Raw genomic sequence first — 18,303 nt, forward strand, 5'->3', positions numbered from 1 at the left:
GATAGATAGATAGATAGATAGAACTTTATTTGCCCTGAGATGTCACTTCTACAGCATATTTGACTAATTTTATAGCCACTCAAACAGGACAGTTCCAGTACACTGAATAGAGAGACACAGCTCATTATTCTCATGCAGTCCACAATATCGAAGCTCCACTCCTCAAAGGAGAGCTGGGTTCTGTGTACATTTTATGAATCAAAAGCTAAATGTGCCCCCCCTTAGCTGTCGCTCTCTCCCTGCAGGGTCAGATAGCAATGGGAATTTTATTTTTTGGAAAGACTGCAACATTTACGACAAAATTCACCAAAATAGCACCTCGTAGGTGCACATTAAACACGAATGACAGGAGAACAAAAAGAAACAAAAGAACGAGGACTGAGTATAGCGCATTAACTGAAGAAAACGACGACCGGGAGGCGGAGAGAACCGAGCGGAGGAGTCCGCTTTTCCTCGTGACACTTTCACAGAGATCTTGAGGAGAAGAAACAAACCTAAGAGGAGCCTGCCGGCGATCTATTCTGTTCACAGTGTTTCCTGTCGGACCCATTTACTTAAGTATGGATCCAGACCCTTTAGGGGTACCGCATGACTGGGGCAACTCAAGCCTGGGCATCCAACTCAATGCAGCTGGGGGCAACGGCTGGGTCGCAGCTTTCCTCTGCTTGATCATCATAATCACGACAGCGGGTAACTTTATTCTCATCCTCTTGATCTTTAGCCAGCACAACCTGAGGAGCACCTCCAACTACTTTTTGGTGTCGCTTTTCATGTCTGATCTCATGGTGGGTCTGGTCGTCATGCCACCGGCAATGCTCAATGAGCTTTACGGACGCTGGGTTCTGCTACGGGGTTTCTGCCTCATCTGGGTGTCCTTCGACGTGATGTGCTGCAGCGCCTCCATTCTTAACCTGTGTGTGATCAGTCTGGACCGCTACCTGCTGATCACTTCGCCGCTCCAATACAAACTGCACATGACACCCGGCCGGGCGCTGCTGCTCATCTTGGCTGCCTGGACACTGGCAGCTCTTGCCTCCTTTTTGCCCATTGAAATGGGATGGCATGAACCCGACTTGGAGATGCCTTCTGCTGTTCAGACCTCAGCAGGTGAAGATGACGAGCAGTGCCGCCTCCTGGTCAGCTTACCCTTTGCGCTCATCGCTTCCTGTCTCACCTTCTTCCTCCCTTCAGTGGCCATCTCCTTTACGTATTGGAGGATCCTGCGCGCCGCCCGAAGTGCAGCCAGACGCGTGGCATCGCTACCGAGCACCGTGGCCGAACAGGGGCAGGTAACAAGTCGGGTGTGGATAAGGGGTGCTAAGCTTGGGAGTAAGTCAAAAAAGGTGGCAACACGCAGGAAGGCTTTGTGTCCGCTGCTATGTTTAATCTATTGCAGCGTCTCTTTTCGGGGCCACAGTTTCGTTGCAGGGAAGCGGGGAGATAACGACTGCCCAGCAGCACAAAAGAGACGCATAACGCACACACGAACACCGGGAGAACGTCCAGAATTGAAGGAGCGAGGCTATGTGAGGGCAGTAGAAGACGGTAGGAGAACAGTATTGGTGCACTTCGGGTGTGTATACATTAAAATAAATGGAAGACAAACTGGGAAATAAACTGAATTGATCGAATCAGCTCTTTAAGTTCCATTTTCCACATACGAAACGTGTGCGTCTTAAAGGTAACGTGGTCACCAAACTGGCGCCATCATCTTTATTAATCGACGAAACTATACCGAACCGTGCGATGGGCTCGTGTCCCGTCCGGTAATGGCCTAGTCTGTACTCCTTGCCTCTGAACAGAAAAAAAACCCGGCAAATTAAAAGGGATCAATTAGTTATTGAGGGGTCGTCGTCATTGTCGTTGCAACATGAAATCGATGCTTTCGGTTGGCCCCTGAATTTTTTTCGCAACACAATCTCCGAGTTGGAAGACAAGCCTTGAAATCGATAGCCTCCATCATAAAGGTAAATCCTTCCACCGGCAAGTTATAGCAAAACATACAAAGCCAACGTCAAATTCCAACTACCTCTGAAAAGATAACACAATTTGCTACCGGCAGATGGCATGTCACTTTTAAGAATATAGCGCCTCTCATTTATGATAGGCTACGCCAGGAGCTCGGCAATGACGTACATTTCGAGGTCATTTTGAGGCTTTATATATCCATTTCTAGTACAACGGATTTTACTTTCTTGGCTATCACATTAAGGAGTATAATTTGTATAGTAACAATATGAATGGATTTAAGTTAATTTGATTTACAGCACCACTCTCAGAAGTCACTTAATTCTAGGTCATATTACCATAACATAAACACCTTAAGTTAACTCAAAATTAATATGCTTTTAAGAGTATATTAAAATACTTCTTTAGAAAGGGGCGGTAAGGTGGCCCAGTGGTAGTTCTGCTGCCTCGTGGTAAGGAGACTGGGGTTTGTGTCCTCCCTGCGCGGAGTTTGTATGTTCACCCCGTGTCTGCATGGTTTTCCTCCCATTGTCTAAAGACATGCAGGTCAGGTGAAGTGACGATGTTAAATTGGCCCTAGTATGTGTTCACCCTGTGATGGACTGGCACCCTCTGCAGCCCCAAATTCCCCACCCCACAACATCCCTGGTCTGAATTAATTGTGTTTTAAATGACATGACATTTTTTGGAAAATTTGCCATTGCGCAGCTACTTCGACTCAGTTTGTAGCCTTTACGTACTGTATTCATTTCTTGCACAATTTTCATCAGTTGCGTGGCTGTCATAATAACTTAGTTAATTTTTGTTTAAAGAAAAAAACAAATTTCATTGACATAGAATCAGCAATCAAATAAGGATGCAATATAACAATATTGCCAAATCAGGTTATTTTTTTATATGTTCCAGTGAGGGCAAAAGATGATTTGACATAAAGCTGTTTATGGGATGTTTTACAGAATCATTTGTTATATTTGGTTGCACAAATTAACCTACACATTTAAACATGCCAAAGTGGCACTGCAGAGTGATGCCACAACAGAACCATTTTTGGTTCCCAAAAGAACCATCTATATAAATGTTCCAGAAGGAATCTTTCATTTGTTTAGATCCATGATGGGCTTTATCAATAACCATGAACAGACTTTAAGGGATATTGAAAGGATGATTGCTGCATACAGTATACAAACTAAGTTCAGGTTTCTTAATCTGTCAGTATTCTGCTAGGTCACCTACCACACATTAAAGATTTCTGTTTTGCCCAAATAATCTCCAAATAAAATTTTTAGAAAAACTAAAGTTTGATCTTTGAATTTATGCAGCTTCCTAAGCATTATGTTTACTCCCAGAAAAACGAGCCAAAAATGATATATATATATTTTTTGTTGACAGTTATTACCTGTAAATATCAAAACGTTAACATAAATACAGTAGGAAAGCTATGTCTAGTATATCCACTGTTGCACTGATCCAGATTTAGTACACATCCTTTATGTGACATTTTTTGAAAGAGTCACCAACACACAGATTAATGCTGCAAAAGGGACAGTAGAAGCCAGTTTCTCTGATTATTCTTCTTAAAATATTTTTTTAGTTGCTTGCACATAGAAGAATAGAATGTCAGTGCCTGAATCACAGGATCAACGGTGTCCATTGTGTTATTGTAGGCTACCACAGTGCAAGGCTTGATGACTTCTACATTTCCTCATGACAACACATGAACATTGGCAGTTGCTGCATTGTGAACACTGCTTAGGGGGCTAACATCTTTTGTGTCCTTCTACTTGATTGCAATCATTTTGCCTTTTTGCAACCCACCTAATTGCACCACTGTGAACTTTCAGGCGACCAACTTCACCAGGCACATCAGAAAGCGGTTTGGTTGTATGCTGCCGTATACATCAGTTTCATTATCCATGTTAACATCTGATGACCAAGCCAATGATTATGTTTATCGCTTGATTCATCTAATGGTCAAGTTGCAGTTTGTTGTAAAGCTGGTTTTACAGCGGGCGGCACAGTGGGTAGCACTGCTGCCTCGCGGTTGGGAGACCTGGGGACCCGGGTTCGCTTCCCGGGTCCTCCCTGCGTGGAGTTTGCATGTTCTCCCCGTGTCTGCGTGGGTTTCCTCCGGGTGCTCCGGTTTCCTCCCACAGTCCAAAGACATGCTGGTTAGGTGGATTGGCGATTCTAAATTGGCCCTAGTGTGTGCTTGGTGTGTTTGTGTGTGTCCTGCGGTGGGTTGGCACCCTGCCCGGGATTGGTTCCTGCCTTGTGCCCTGTGTTGGCTGGGATTGGCTCCAGCAGACCCCCGTGACCCTGTGTTCGGATTCAGCGGGTTGGACGATGGATGGATGGATGGTTTTACAGCTTGTCATTTACATGCCACTCTGTTTTGGTTGAAGACTCTTTCCCACTCATGAATACTGAGGAGTTACCTCAGAGAGGCAAAACACATAGAAACATTCATGATTTTTGCAATATAATGTTAATTTGTTAACTAGATGGCAGAAGAATACTGTCCCAAGAATTATTTGAGCATAACACTGTAAGAAGGATCATTACCCATCGCTCTGTCTGACTCGGGCTTAGTCATAGAAATATAGAATTCTGTGTCTGAGTCATGCTCAGGGTTAATTGATAAGAATTATATTGGAATGCAGGAGTGACTGAGTAATCTACATATTTAAATTTTGTTAACATTCAGTAATTTGTTTTAGCAAAATTGTTCTATGTCAGATAAATTATGTTTACCTAATTCCTCAAGTTCTGGTTAGAGCAACTTCTTCTGAACTGAATTTGAACTATTCCATATACTGTATCTACATAGAAAGTTTACACATTGTTCTTCCAACAGATCATTTTGTTGTTTGTCAATCTACCTACGGCTTTGATGGCAAATCAAGGAGCACGAAGCTTTTTCAACATTTATTAAATATAATCAAATCAAAACTGAATTTTTTTATATTTGTGCAAGCCCTTTCTCCATCTTATTTCAGTATAAAAATAGTCCCATTCTTTATTAAAAAAACTTTTGCAAAACATCTCTTGCACCTTTTTTTGTATTGAGTGTGTTCCACTTTTTCATGGAATGCCACCATGCCCAACTAATAATTTCTAGATGATTGTTGCCATTTCCACTGCGGTTAGGTGCCCATGCTGCCTACATTTTGACAACCCAGCTGCCAGTTAATGATCTACTCCAATGCAAGTCCAATATCATTGAACAGGTTTGAAACGTAAATGGAACATTAATGGAAAAACGACATTCAGAAATGAGTTGGACTGTGCATTTTCTGAGCCCAATATACAGTACTTAAAGTCCACTCTACTGCTGCACATACCCAGCAGTGTATATTGTGTAATTTATCTTCGTCAAACCCGACAAGGAGGAACCTGAAGAATGTTCATAGGGACATGGAGAAAACTCTCCACGGCCAAAACAGCAAGAAGTCTGGAGCTGTGAGGCAACAGCACTGACCTCAGGGCCACCATCAATAATACTATCTAGAGGACATGGTGATGTTCTCAATTAAAAAGTGCAGGTCTCTTAAACGTCTTATCAACATTCTTGTGGTAATTACATTGTAGTAGAGGAAGGCCATGTGCCTCATATGAGATGACTACAACTGTTAAATTATGGAAACTTCCTTTTGAATGAGTACAAAAATACAACTGCGATTAAACTTTTACACTGAGGCTCTCACATTGTGTGGAGCATGCATGCTGTAGAACAGATGGCACCTTGCCACAGATGCCTCTGACATCTGCTTTCCAGTCACATCCCTTCAAAGATGTCAATGTGCACTCAAGCTCCCCTTCCCACACTGTTTATGGATGCACACGAATGTAATTAACTACTAAGTCTGCTAAATCCCTCAATTATGGGCAGGAGCACAGCTTCTTCTCTGATACGATTTGTATAATGACACTGATGTTTAGGGAAGTGTAGGTAAGGAGGCTGGACCTTGGTCCTTTTGAGTTGCACCTATTAAATTTTGTACAATATTAAACACCTTTCCTCTGGTTTACACATTTCAGGTGTTAATTGTTTTTATTAATAATAATTACGACTATGGTACAGAGGCAATGCTGTCTACATCTTTTGTTGTCTAGGCTTCAAAAATAACAAGCCAGCTTACCTGTGAAAGCCGAAGACTGGCCAACACACACAGCAGGAAAGCACTAAAGGCCAGTCTGACACTGGGAGTTCTGCTGGGAATGTTTTTTGCAGCCTGGCTGCCATTCTTTGTGGCAAACATGGTTCAGGTAAGTATGAAAATCATCTGTGTCAGTTGTTGAAAACTTCACTTTCCTTCATTTTCACACATTGCATTTACCCACTGGACACCATTTCACTTCATGTTTCTGTACTATCTTTGTGTTGGCACAGGCAGTATGTGACTGTGTTCCTGGAGTTCTTTTCAATGTCCTTACTTGGCTTGGATACTGCAACAGCACTATGAACCCCATCATCTACCCTTTGTTCATGAGAGACTTCAAGAGGGCCATGGCTCACTACATGCCATGTTGTCCTCGGACATGGGAGCGCCACCATAGTATGATGTCTCTGTCTATGAAGAACTCCAATAGTGGAAGAGCTCTGAAAAGCACAGTGGTTGTGCCCGGAGATACAGAATCCCTCAACTCTGATCCTCCAACACTGCGACCTACCAACAAAGAGCTTGTGGCCACCGGTGCAGACTCAGTCAAATTGATTGACCTGGAATGTACAGCACATGAGTTACTGCCCTGTCAACTAATGGACCTTGAGTGAAAAATGGTCTGTGAATTCAGCTGCCTGGCTTAATAAATTACAAAATGCCACCACATCAAGCCATTCTGTTTAAATTTATATTTTTACATCTTCTTTAATGTTCCTCAAATATTGGCAGATGGCACAAATCTCTGTGGCTTTAATTATATTTGTTGCACCTGATCCAGAGCCTGCTTCCAAGAGCTGGAAGATAAATGAGAAAACTAGAGACTCTGCTGAAAAACATTGTCAAAATTGCTTTCTGTATTTCACAGTGGTTTGGCAGGGGTATGTGCACTTTAATCACACATCTATACAAATATGGAATCTTCCAGGGACACAATGGGCATAGCAGATATATAGTAATGATGCTGAATATAGGAGAAATACTGAACCCTCTGCATGCATGTTACAAAGATGGTCACCACTCAGGTGCACAAGCATCCAAACACATCCTAACAAACACAGACAAATAAAGCTCTCTCACACAATCCCTTGTGGGCACTAAACCAGAGAGGTACAGCTGTACCACACTCTTGGGCTGCAATTAAAAATGCTGTCTGCAGCGATGCAGCTCTGACAGGCTGTCACAACACTTAAACTAAACTTCAACAAGTCTGTGCATGACATTTATTTTAAATGAAGCACTTGTGCATCTTTGACAGGCAGCTCACAGACATCAACTTAGCAGCAAACAGGTATCTCAGACCATGCAGACCAGGCCGACTAACATTCCAGGCACTGTTCTTAGTATAAAACACCAGGTACCAACACATGGCCAGAATCTTTAGTCTTTACGGCTCATGACAGCAGAGGGCTCTGCAAGATTCTCTGATCTCACAAATATCAGCAAGTAGGATGGCCTTGGAATGTGAGTTCAAGCTAATCCCCATTAACAGCAGCTTCCACTACTTCCAGCTCTCCAGGCTGCATGTTTGTCTCAATTGTTCTTACACTGCATAGGTCCAAAACTGTGGCCTTAGTCAGTTCAGTCTTTGTTCTCTCCACTTGGGGACCTCTGGTTCTAATGCCAACTGCAACCAAGATGGTTTCCATCTGTCGCATGTAATCCAAATGTCCCTTTACCTAAGGAAAATGGAGTGGAACTAGTTAAAATTTCTAATTAAAGAGTTTGGTGCCATATGAAATATTGTCTATGCACTCACCACAGAAGACAAGTCAACATTGACCATCCTGCGGTCATCCAAGTTTACAGGCTGGAGACCAGCGACCATCATTTGAATAGAGGAGCTACGGTACAAAAACCTGAGCAGCCAGTCACCTCTGGAAAAACAATCACACACACAACAGATAACCAAATTCCTTATAAAAATGTCAGACCTCACCAATGATACAGATATGTGCTTTTGCCCCTTTTACTCAACCTGGTCAGAATGTATTCCACTGGTGAGTTCACACGAGTATTGGTTCCTAAAAATTCTTTTGCATTATTCTGCATTTTGATAATTGTTCCAAAAATCTAAGACATTTGTAAGGAGTGCCATAACAAAATACTCTGAAATTAAATCAGAATTTAGCAGCTAGGCCACAGAAAAGCCTATTTTTTAAAAACGTTCTTATTCTTTGTCATGTGGTACTGATTTTGCTGTGGCCACATTTTGTTTACCTTACACTCAAATGCTAAATACTTTATGAACCTTGTATTTATTATTTTAATATATAATAGATTGGTTATGTATAAAAAAAGCTAAAAGATTTATAATTAGAAGTTATTATTTAAATACACTGGATTAAATCTACACTGTTCAATCCAGTTTCACCATTACAGGCTTCTACTAATCCACTACCAATATATTTTCTTACCTACAATATCCATTGACAATTCGTCCTGATACAACTTTGGTCAGAGTTTTCCAATGTTTTGCTGTTCCTTCCACTGGAGCCCCCAGCAAAACAACATCTTCAATGATACCCTGACAATCTTAATCAGAGAAATGTACACAAGAAAATTACATCAAAAATATGTGTTTATGCTTATATACTTTTTATGTCAACAGGAACCAAAACTAAGTGAATTGCACTTCAGCTGTTCTCTTTCAGTTTAACTGTACCTACCCTTTTCCTGAGAAAGTTCCTGGAGACAGAAATAGATGACTCTAGCTCCAAGACTGAAGCCAACAAGCGTCACTGGCCGCTTTCCCTATGGACAGAAAAGTAAGTTCAATCAGCACACACAGCACCATGGGACAAGTTAAAACTGTTTTGAGGAGATGATTTAAGTAGTCATAAGTTATTAAAAACTGACTAACAATTGTGCACTGAATTTCTCATTCTAGTTTAACTTCTGGTTACTTCTACTATATCAGCCCACAGCATTAATCTTTAATCCACTTTAATTCCAATCTAAACCATTAAATTGGCATTAATTTCTCACCTGCTGTCGACTTCTCAACACTTGAGCTAGCTGTTTGCCCACTTCCACGGAGCGGTGCAGACACACACTCCATGGATTGTCAATGACACTGGCAACAGCAAGAAGTGACGCTGGCCATGCCAATGCAGTCATGATTCCTTTAGGAGAAAAAAGTCAGTTAGACTCAGGGCAACTACTAGAACAGTAGCAATAAAAAGCTAGCCTTTACATTTCACCTGAAAGTATGGTGTACTTGAGTGCTTCTTGAGCCACCATATTGACAAGTCCACTTAACAAAGTCACCATAGCATTGCCCAACTCCAAGAGATATCTGGACTCCCATGCAAGGCAGTATTGCTCCTGAGAGTGTAACAGTGTGTGCCAAGGAGTGCGAAAGGAGGCTGCCAAGAGTACAGACACACATTAATCTAAGCAAGATTTTGTTAGTGAAACATTTCATTAAGCTCTTAAGTACAGAAAGTATTGTTCAATAATACTATGGTATTTTATCTCTATTATTGTACCGTTATAAAAAATGTCAAAAACTGAATCATTTAATGTTAGAAATTTGTAGAAAAATCCATTGTGTCTATAGTATTTCTAAAGTAAAAAAGAATTTTACCAAATAATTCTTGTTGAGGTTACCGTGCAACTTTAGTTGAGGCAATCTGCAACTGCACTGCTTATTTTTTATTCAATTCATACAAATCTTATGTCAACTAGTGAATATCATACAGTAATAAGTTTATGTCCCACATTAATTTAGTAAGCCAGATTGATTGTGGTAAGCCAGAGTCTAATGCAGCTACATCAGGCATAATCCACAAGCCAACCACCCATTTTCTAACCTGTTTATGTGGTTCTAGATCACATGAAGCCAGTCCCTTCCCTAGCAGCCTAAAATGAAAAGTGATAACCAGCTATGGATGGGATACCATCCCATCACTGGTACACCTACGCACACATCCGACACTAATTCACTCTGGTGCAATTAATCTAAGCAACAAATATTGGGAGATTTGGGAGCAAAAAAACAAACAAAAAAAAACAATGCCAACATGGGGAGAATGTCCAACCTCCAAATAAACTGAATCTGGACCAAGGCTACAAAGTGCTACCAATGTGTCACCAATTGACCGTAGTTTTACAGGGTTGAATTCAGTGCTAGGGGAATTATTTTCAAATTTGAAGATTATCTTGCACAGCAAACAAATTAAAAAACACTTGGTGTATTTTTTTTTTCTTCTCAGACACTACTGCACAGTTCCTACTACCATGAGAATAACTTCATCTAATGCACTTTGAAAAATATGCAGCGAAGCTAAAACTCACATGGGAAAACATGTACATAGCACTGTATGGGGTGGGGGGGGGGTAATAATTAAAATGAGTTCATATATTTCAATTGGCAGCAAATCAAGTTCAGTAAATGGACAGATTGATATTTGAACTCTTGCAGAAAAGATTCCAAATGAATTCCAAAAAAGGGAGTTGATATGCATGATTTAGCTTCAATAACTAGTCATTCATTCCTGGAAATTCTTGATTGGGCCAAAATATAAGAATAAAGACTATGATTAAACATTTTCAGCAAGAGAGAAGCAAATCAGAACAGCACATAAGACAGGGCCACATTTCCCAGGATTCATCAAAGACTGATTCAGCAACCTTTGACTATAGGGCTTGCAGTTTTACAAATAATAAACATTTATATCTGAATCACTAGAGAAGGAAACTCCAGATATCTGTATAATGTTCTACATATTTCTGCTATCACATTATAAACATATACCAGATTTGCAGATGACAAGTAAACAAATGCAAGGCAGCTGGATATAAATGTCTAATCTTAAAGAACAAAAAAAAAAATAAAATAAAAACTAGAAAAGTTCAGGTTTTAATTAAGCCTTTGCAGGAAAATCATTAGCTCCCTTGTAGCATCAACAACCAACCAACCAAGTAGCAACCTCAACCGAACATGTTTTGTGTCCTCTTAACACATGGTTGCCTCATCAAAAAGTGAATAAGATGAAAGAATACAAACATAAAAAAAGAAAATATATATGATTGATGAGGTTTAAGTCCACACATGCAAACCAGAAAGAAAAAAAGAACTAGAGTATACAATAATATGTGGAGGAGCTAAAACAAACTGAATAATGCAATTTTTCCTCACTGAAAGAGTTAAGTGAGAATAAGGACAACAAAATAAATACTAGAAAAGTAATATCTTCAGTGTATAGCTCCTATTTAGAATTTTGGAATAATCAAAAATTTTTCTATGCTGTAATATTTATTATTATGAGAATTAATTTACAAACTATTATTTCTCTAACATAGAAAAAACATATATATTTCATCAGACTGTATGGGTCTCCAGTCAGTACAGCTTGCACGTTTCTGTTTCTCTTCATTTTAGCCATTTTCAGGCATCTCACCAAATTCTCCAGCGCATAGCCAGCCTGTCACTGCTACTGTGATGTGGAGCTGCTTTCCTTCTGTCAGGGTTAGGAAATCAAATTCCTCAATCTCCCCTACTCGCTTTTTCATCTTATAACCTGTATTGGGAAAAAACTATTGTTCCATTTTCCATATTTGCTTAGGTCCATTCCTTTAAAGTTTACAGTAGGCAACTGAGGAACTGAATGAGCACCTGGATGACTAACAACTAAATAGGCTCACCTGTCAATCCGGCTCCTGCAGCTCCAAATAAAGAAGCCATCACAGCAATACCAGCTGTTGAGCCCAGTGCTGCTGCTCCAGTGGTGCCAATAAGTGCTCCTGCTCCAGCTGCAACCAGAGGTGCTGACAATCCACCAGTAAGCCCTAAGAATGACAACATATTATTAAATCTAGTTCATTAGATGACACAATTAACCACCATACTTGAAAAAACTGGGCACACTGAGTGTATTATATATAGATGAACATTCTCTTTCTTCATCCTACTTTTAAAAAGACTCACCAATCAAAGTGCCACCCCCAACAGTGGCCAAGCCAATCAACAGGTAACGCTGCAGCTTCTTTTTTGTTTCCTTCCTGACAGCTCCCTCCTTCTCCCTACACAAAATATACTTATTAAATAAAATACGGGACATTCACTTCAAGCAAAACAGGGTGCTGACCAGTCCTTACCTGTACATTTCCTATACACGATGCAGATAAAAGAAGGAGATAAGTAGAGTACATTATTCAACCTTATGATGCCAGCCCCCAAGCTTTTTCAAAGACTCCCATTGACGACTCACATTTACTTACTCAGGCTGCTGTTCTTGCTTCTCTTTAAGAGAATGAACTAGTGTGCCCTCAAAAATTTCCAGCTCTTCCAGAGGAGCTCGCAGTAGGCAACTGAGGTACTGGATAAGCACTCGAGCTCGTGCATCATACTGTCCTGTCATGTGAGACGAAAAAAGCAGATCATGGGTCTTGTTTAGTGCCAAAGAATATTTATAAGGTGCTGCACTCACTTGGTTCAATTTTATCCAGTCAAAGTTAATTTACATTTAACTCACCCTCCCTGAGAGAAAAAGAAACAAGATCCTAAAAAAGAAAACAGTAAGAGGGTCCATATCAGCTTTGATTTAGAAAGGGTAAGAAAGGAAACTTTCGTTACCTGCCCTCCCAACAAAAAAGCTCACCTGTATAATCAAAATAGACTGTCCATTCAATACAGGCTCCTGCAGTAACAGGGAGGCAAATGTGTCTGTCCCATCATCACCCAGGCCACATGAAAATGCAGTCATGGCAGGAAGTACAGATGTGCAGAGACCCAGCCAGGATACTAGAGCCTCCACAAGCGCCACCCTGAAGTCTCTGTTAGAAAATGGCAATAATAAATTGTGTGAGGCATTCAGCACTAAAACACACAACCTTCTAGTTCTTCCACCCTAAGTAGTTGTATGATCTTTTAGTCCTGCTGTGTACACTAATGATTTGTATACCAAATCCTGACTTATGAAACAGAATACATAATATCAGTAGGACAGGAAACCAGAAAATTGTAAAGAAGTATACAAAGGTATCTCCAGTAGTATACGTAAAGTATTATGAAGTAGGAGTATTGCAAGACATATGGGGTCAAATTTCTAATAACAAACCCAAAACACAGAGATTTTGATTAAATTGATAATCCTACATTATTTATTACCAAATCAGCTTAGTCCAAAAGAATATTCACAAAGAATATAAAGTTCTAAAGAGAAAGGTGTAAAGAGGACAGATCACCAGCACATGTCCTATGGGGAATAAACAAAAATCTAAGAATATGGTGTAGAAAAAGCAAGACAAGGCTTTGGGAACCAAAGGATTGCAGACAAAATAGTGACACATTCAATAACCATGAAAGACTGCTAATAAATTAGACAATAGTAAGGTATACATGTGGTTTGAGTGGTAAAGTAATATCATAGTGAAAAATACAAAACAGATATTTCACTAAACACTTAGTGTATTACTGTGAAGATAGAACAGTTAACTATGGAACTGAAGAACTAAAGAGATTGCTGTAAAAACTGGGAGACAATATGCAAAACGTTAACCTAAATATTATAAAGCAAGCAGGAAAGAATGTACAAGAGGCTGAAATACAAGCAATGAAAACCAGTAGTATAAATTTATGACCAACACAAAGGGTGCGTTCGCTTCCCGGGTCCTCCTTGCATGGAGTTTGCATGTTCTCCCTGTGTCTGCGTGGGTTTCCTCCCACAGTCCAAAGTCATGCAGGTTAGGTGCATTGGCAATCATATCCTAGTGTGTGCTTGGTGTGTGGGTGTGTGTGTGTGTGCCCTGCGGTGGGCTGGAACCCTGCCTGGGGTTTGTTCCTGCCTTGCTCCCTGTGTTGGCTGGGATTGGCTCCAGCAGACCCCCGTGACCCTCTGTTAGGATATAGCGGGTTGGATAATGACTGACTGACAAAGAGTGCTCTATGGCAATGGGTCATTAACAGCCACAAGACCATGCCAAATCTAAAAAAAAGGTCTAGGCTTAATAGGATAAATCCAAATAATAGAATTTACAGATGGATAAAAACAGAAACAAAAATCATTCAGCCAACATTCTTTTAATTTTCAAACGTCCTTAATTTAACTAATTTAACTAGATACTATCCTGTGAAAGAATCTCTCTATTATTATAAAAAAAATCTTGGGAGACGAGACTTTTTATCCTGAAATGAGACATGATCTTTTGAAAAGAGACACTTTCACGTCCTGTGAGACGAGACTTTGTGCCAAGAGATTTAACCACGCCCGGGGCTGGAAATAAAAGTAAAAGAGTATATGACAAAGTAGAACGCCGTAAATAATTCAAAAACATTGGTGTGATACACATGCAGAGCAGGTTAGAGATAATGAAAGTACAAAAATTTCGAAAGTCTCAAAATAATGATAGTAAAGATTGCATTAGTGCAAACAAATGGAAATTATTACTTGGTGAAATAACGGAACAGCGAAAAGAGATTGAATATATTGTTCGGATTTAAACTTTAAGTTAGAGACTTGTAGATCGTCTAATTTGTGTTGCCATCAGAGAAAAGTAGTGTTTCTTCCCGATGAAGAGGCCTACCTGTGAGAATTAAAAGATTTGTTGTTTGGTGAAAGTGAAATCCCGCAAGAGAAAATTTCAAGCCCCACGAGACAAAACTTTATACAAAGAGATTTGGAAAAGTCCTGCCCACATTTAAAACATTTACAACCACACACACAGTTCAGTCATTTGTCTTTTGTGTGAATGCTATTGTCAGACACAGTTTGTTTAGAGAGAAAGAAATGATACTCACTCACAGGCAGTTATACATTGCGTTGTCACGATGCAATTCCAAACATGGAATCAAAATTCAATGCAATATTGACGAAAAGATAAAAGCGAAAAAAGATTGAATATATGGACATAGGTGATATGACAGATAGGCTCCAAGATTAAAAAAATAACACAATAACAATGAAGCCACACATAATTTAGTATTTCAGTTAACTCTTTCTAACTTTAAGGTGTTTTACCACTGTGTCAACAAGTGCCACTGTTAACAAGTCTTGCAGTTTTTGTCTTTGCTACTCAGTAATACAGATATTCAATAGTGTAGTGACCTAATAGTCCAGAATTCCAGAATTGCCAGACTGCCAGAGGGGGTGAAAAGACCTAAAGAAGCAGGCAAAAGTAGCACGTGAGCAGTAGAATGAATGGGGCACGGAGACATCATTTACAGAGCACTTTGGATGCATCTCCCGGCCGTTTGAGTCTTTTAGCCCAGACGCATGGCTGCAAGTGAACCTGAGATTTGAACCCTGAGCTTGGGTCGGCTCACAGAGACCTGGGGGAATAGTCCAGCACAAAGACAGCCTCCGGCACTGGGTGACCAGAGTGAGATACACTTGGGGGGCTGAGTGTAAGAAGGCAAAGGAATGAGGTTGCTGTGTTTATCACTGCCAAACATCTGAGCAGCATGGCGTAATCGGCATCAAAGAAACCAATGGTTCTTTTCAGTGACACTCCCCAGCAACCTGCGTACATCAGCTAATTCCATCCCTCTGGCTCTACACTCTCCCAGGCTGTTCCGGTCTGGACCCTGAGGTTTCTGTAATATGTTTGCATTAACCACTTAGCTGCTTTGTTTTGCAATCTTACAGCACAATTAAAACTAAGTCATATTTATGCCAGTCCTCTAACCACTCAAAACATGTGTCGTAATAGGACAGTGTTGCATTTCTTTCCAACAACATTTATTTCTATAGCACATTTTCATAGAAAGGATGTAGCTCAAAGTGCTTTATGTGATGTCAAAGAAATAGTTTCAAGCAAAGAAAAAAACTTAAAATTAAATGAGAATATTAATGAACAAAAATTATACAAAAAATAAATAATGAACACTTACATACAATAGATATATAATTATGAGGTAGAATCCTTAACCATATTATTGTTTTTTAAGTCTCTAAATTCAAGTCAGAGAAGGTCAGATGGCCAGGAAAAACAGAAAAAATAAAACAAAAAACTGCAGTTAAGCTGGGAGAAAGAAAACATTTGAAGGGATTCCAAGCCAAAAGGCGGCCAATCCCCCACTGGGCATTCTACGATAGATGTACTTAAGTAGTTTCTTAATGTTTTTCTGATTATGGCTTAAAGGATTCTATGCAGAGGGTCTCGTGGCAGTTTGGGGTATCTACTTTCATTCAAGCATCACAGAACATTCCGTTCTCATTTACACACTGTAGTACAAACCTGTGATCTTTGCCTGGAAAGAGTTGTGCCAGCGATACAGCACATAGCCCTGCATAGGCAAAGCGACCTGGCTCGCTGAGTCTTTTACAAGGTGCAGAAACAATAATGCCTGGAAAATGACAATTGAGAAAGAAGAAACAAAACTTGAGGAAATGGGTTTGATTAGAAGAGAATAAAATATCACACGACATTTGAGATTCTACGTTAAAACTATCTATATATACTTGGTAACAGTATTAACAGTAAATGACAGTTGTATCATTAAACATTTAATGCAAAGAAAAATGCATACATGTTCAGAGAAGAAGCAATAAAATTTCCCTTGTAGTTGTAATGAGATCTAGACTTCTTAATTGTACGATAAAAAAGTGAAAATTGGACTAGGCGGATTTAAGAATGTTATGTTATAAAGCAATATAGCCTATCCTACTTAATGAAGGCTTCGAACTATTACCACTTAATCTGCGCTCACATGAAGACATCTAATCTGATAAACTGAGCTAATGACATGTCTCTTAAAACAGAACACTCGTATGACTATAGACAAAATGAACGTGTAAAAAGAAATAATGCGGATAAAATTCGAAACGACCGAGTCACAAGCCCGTGAAAGTCTACAAACAACTGGGTGCAAACTTAAGTGTTTATGAAACTGACATGGTAATAACTGTATTTGACCCGGTTGGACAAGTGACACAGCCCATCTCAGTCATTTCAGAATTCGACGGCGAGACGCTAATGTCTTGGAAACAAAAGCAGCATCCGCAACATTCCATCACAGCCCCGTTAAACTTACCTGTCGCGGAGTTACCAGCTGGAGAGACATCCTCGGCCATTCCTCCAGCGTACCACTCGCGCAAAGTCCTATGGTGACGTCAGACAGACGCGCCACCGGAAGTAGGTCGATGAGTAAATTGGTCCGGTAAGATGACGTGGGTTCAGCTGTCCCGCACAAGCTAAAATGATGCATTTACTCAACAATTAAGATTGTGGTGTACAGTCTTAGATGGCCTCTCTTATTCAGCACTATACAGTTATGCAAGGGCGCTACCAATAACCGCGGGTCGTGTTCAATACAACCTTAATTTTTTATAACTTGCAACAACCGACGTTGTCCAGTCGTTATAAAGATAATCTGTGCCCCGTGGATTTGGCGAAGGAGCACTAAGGTATAATTGTCACGGATCTCCTCGTGTTCTCGCATCTTTACGTGTCTTTTCTCTTTTGATTTAACGCATATACCATGCAAAATGCCGTCCTGTCCGACACCGAATTCTACGGGGCACAGATATCTTCGTAACACGGGTAAGTTATTTTAAAGCACAGCTATCTAATTATAAAGTTCATCGTCCCAGAAAGCTACCTACACCCCCTCCCCCTCCAACGGTCCAAATATTGGGTTACAAAATAGTTCAGTGTCTCTTCCTGACAACGTGGGATATGTGTGTAAAATTCTGTTGAGATTGTTCTTTATACAATTCCACACCCCTGGTCCAAACACACCCACACTGACCTTGTGTATAAGAATAGCCGAAGTTCCTGACGTTGCCCAGGTATGTTTGTAGAGTGGGTTAAGGAAAATGGTGACCCTTGACCCTATGGTCATTGCTAGCTGTCTTATCTATCATCCACACTGCCTCTGTATCAATGTTTCTGCACTTGTGAGTCGTGAGTTTATTCTTTTTGGGTACGACTGGATTCCAGAATTGCAGTAACTGCTTGCTAGGTTGTAACCGTGAATGCTGTCCTGTCTGACTTGTACCCCTTAGTTCAAGGTGGACATTTCGTAGAGCTTAAATTATTAAGGAAAGCTGACAAAGCAGGAGTTAAACAACAACCCTTTGATTTCCTTTGTGTTGTCCTGCACTTCCACTATCTATCAAGCCTCACCTAATACCCACAGTACTCCATTTTATGTTACAGTAGCTAGAAGCAGCACCTTGTTTTTTAGTTTTGTATGCTACTATGGTTTCAGTCCATTCAGATTTTTCAC

At 40.2% G+C, this 18,303-nt stretch overlaps 2 protein-coding genes across 2 annotated transcripts; one reads left to right on the forward strand and one right to left on the reverse strand.

The window, feature by feature from the left end:
- Positions 1-404: 404 nt before the first annotated feature.
- On the forward strand, positions 405-6,765 carry htr6 (5-hydroxytryptamine (serotonin) receptor 6). The gene is made up of 3 exons (XM_028808228.2): positions 405-1,289; positions 6,082-6,234; positions 6,359-6,765. The coding sequence occupies exons 1-3, from the start codon at positions 561-563 to the stop codon at positions 6,740-6,742; spliced, it is 1,266 nt and encodes a 421-aa protein (XP_028664061.1). The 5' UTR covers positions 405-560; the 3' UTR covers positions 6,743-6,765.
- Positions 6,766-7,337: 572 nt separating this feature from the next.
- tmco4 (transmembrane and coiled-coil domains 4) lies at positions 7,338-17,214 on the reverse strand. Its single transcript, XM_028807340.2, has 14 exons — positions 17,107-17,214; positions 16,311-16,419; positions 12,734-12,908; positions 12,608-12,635; positions 12,354-12,486; positions 12,061-12,155; positions 11,778-11,921; positions 11,534-11,653; positions 9,332-9,496; positions 9,117-9,253; positions 8,798-8,882; positions 8,546-8,663; positions 7,888-8,005; positions 7,338-7,807 (listed from the first exon to the last, which is right to left on the reverse strand). Exons 1-14 carry the CDS (start codon positions 17,144-17,146, stop codon positions 7,604-7,606), a joined length of 1,671 nt encoding a protein of 556 aa, XP_028663173.1. The 5' UTR covers positions 17,147-17,214; the 3' UTR covers positions 7,338-7,603.
- Between the last annotated feature and the right edge of the window lie 1,089 nt (positions 17,215-18,303).

Source organism: Erpetoichthys calabaricus, chromosome 8, assembly GCF_900747795.2.
Source record: "Erpetoichthys calabaricus chromosome 8, fErpCal1.3, whole genome shotgun sequence".
In the NCBI taxonomy this organism is placed as follows: domain Eukaryota; kingdom Metazoa; phylum Chordata; class Cladistia; order Polypteriformes; family Polypteridae; genus Erpetoichthys; species Erpetoichthys calabaricus.

What these genes read in the sequence shown, in the direction of transcription:
- htr6 (XM_028808228.2), top strand. Translation starts at nt 561, where the DNA reads ATGGATCCAGACCCTTTAGGGGTACCGCATGACTGGGGCAACTCAAGC. An exon ending in CCGTGGCCGAACAGGGGCAG is followed by an intron (nt 1,290 to 6,081) that starts GTAACAAGTCGG and finishes TTTGTTGTCTAG; the next exon opens with GCTTCAAAAATAACAAGCCA. An exon ending in TTGTGGCAAACATGGTTCAG is followed by an intron (nt 6,235 to 6,358) that starts GTAAGTATGAAA and finishes GTGTTGGCACAG; the next exon opens with GCAGTATGTGACTGTGTTCC.
- tmco4 (XM_028807340.2), bottom strand. Translation starts at nt 17,146, where the DNA reads ATGGCCGAGGATGTCTCTCCAGCTGGTAACTCCGCGACAG. An exon ending in AGTCTATTTTGATTATACAG is followed by an intron (nt 12,636 to 12,733) that starts GTGAGCTTTTTT and finishes TTTCTTTTTTAG; the next exon opens with GATCTTGTTTCTTTTTCTCT. An exon ending in ATTGTCAATGGATATTGTAG is followed by an intron (nt 8,006 to 8,545) that starts GTAAGAAAATAT and finishes TTGTTTTTCCAG; the next exon opens with AGGTGACTGGCTGCTCAGGT.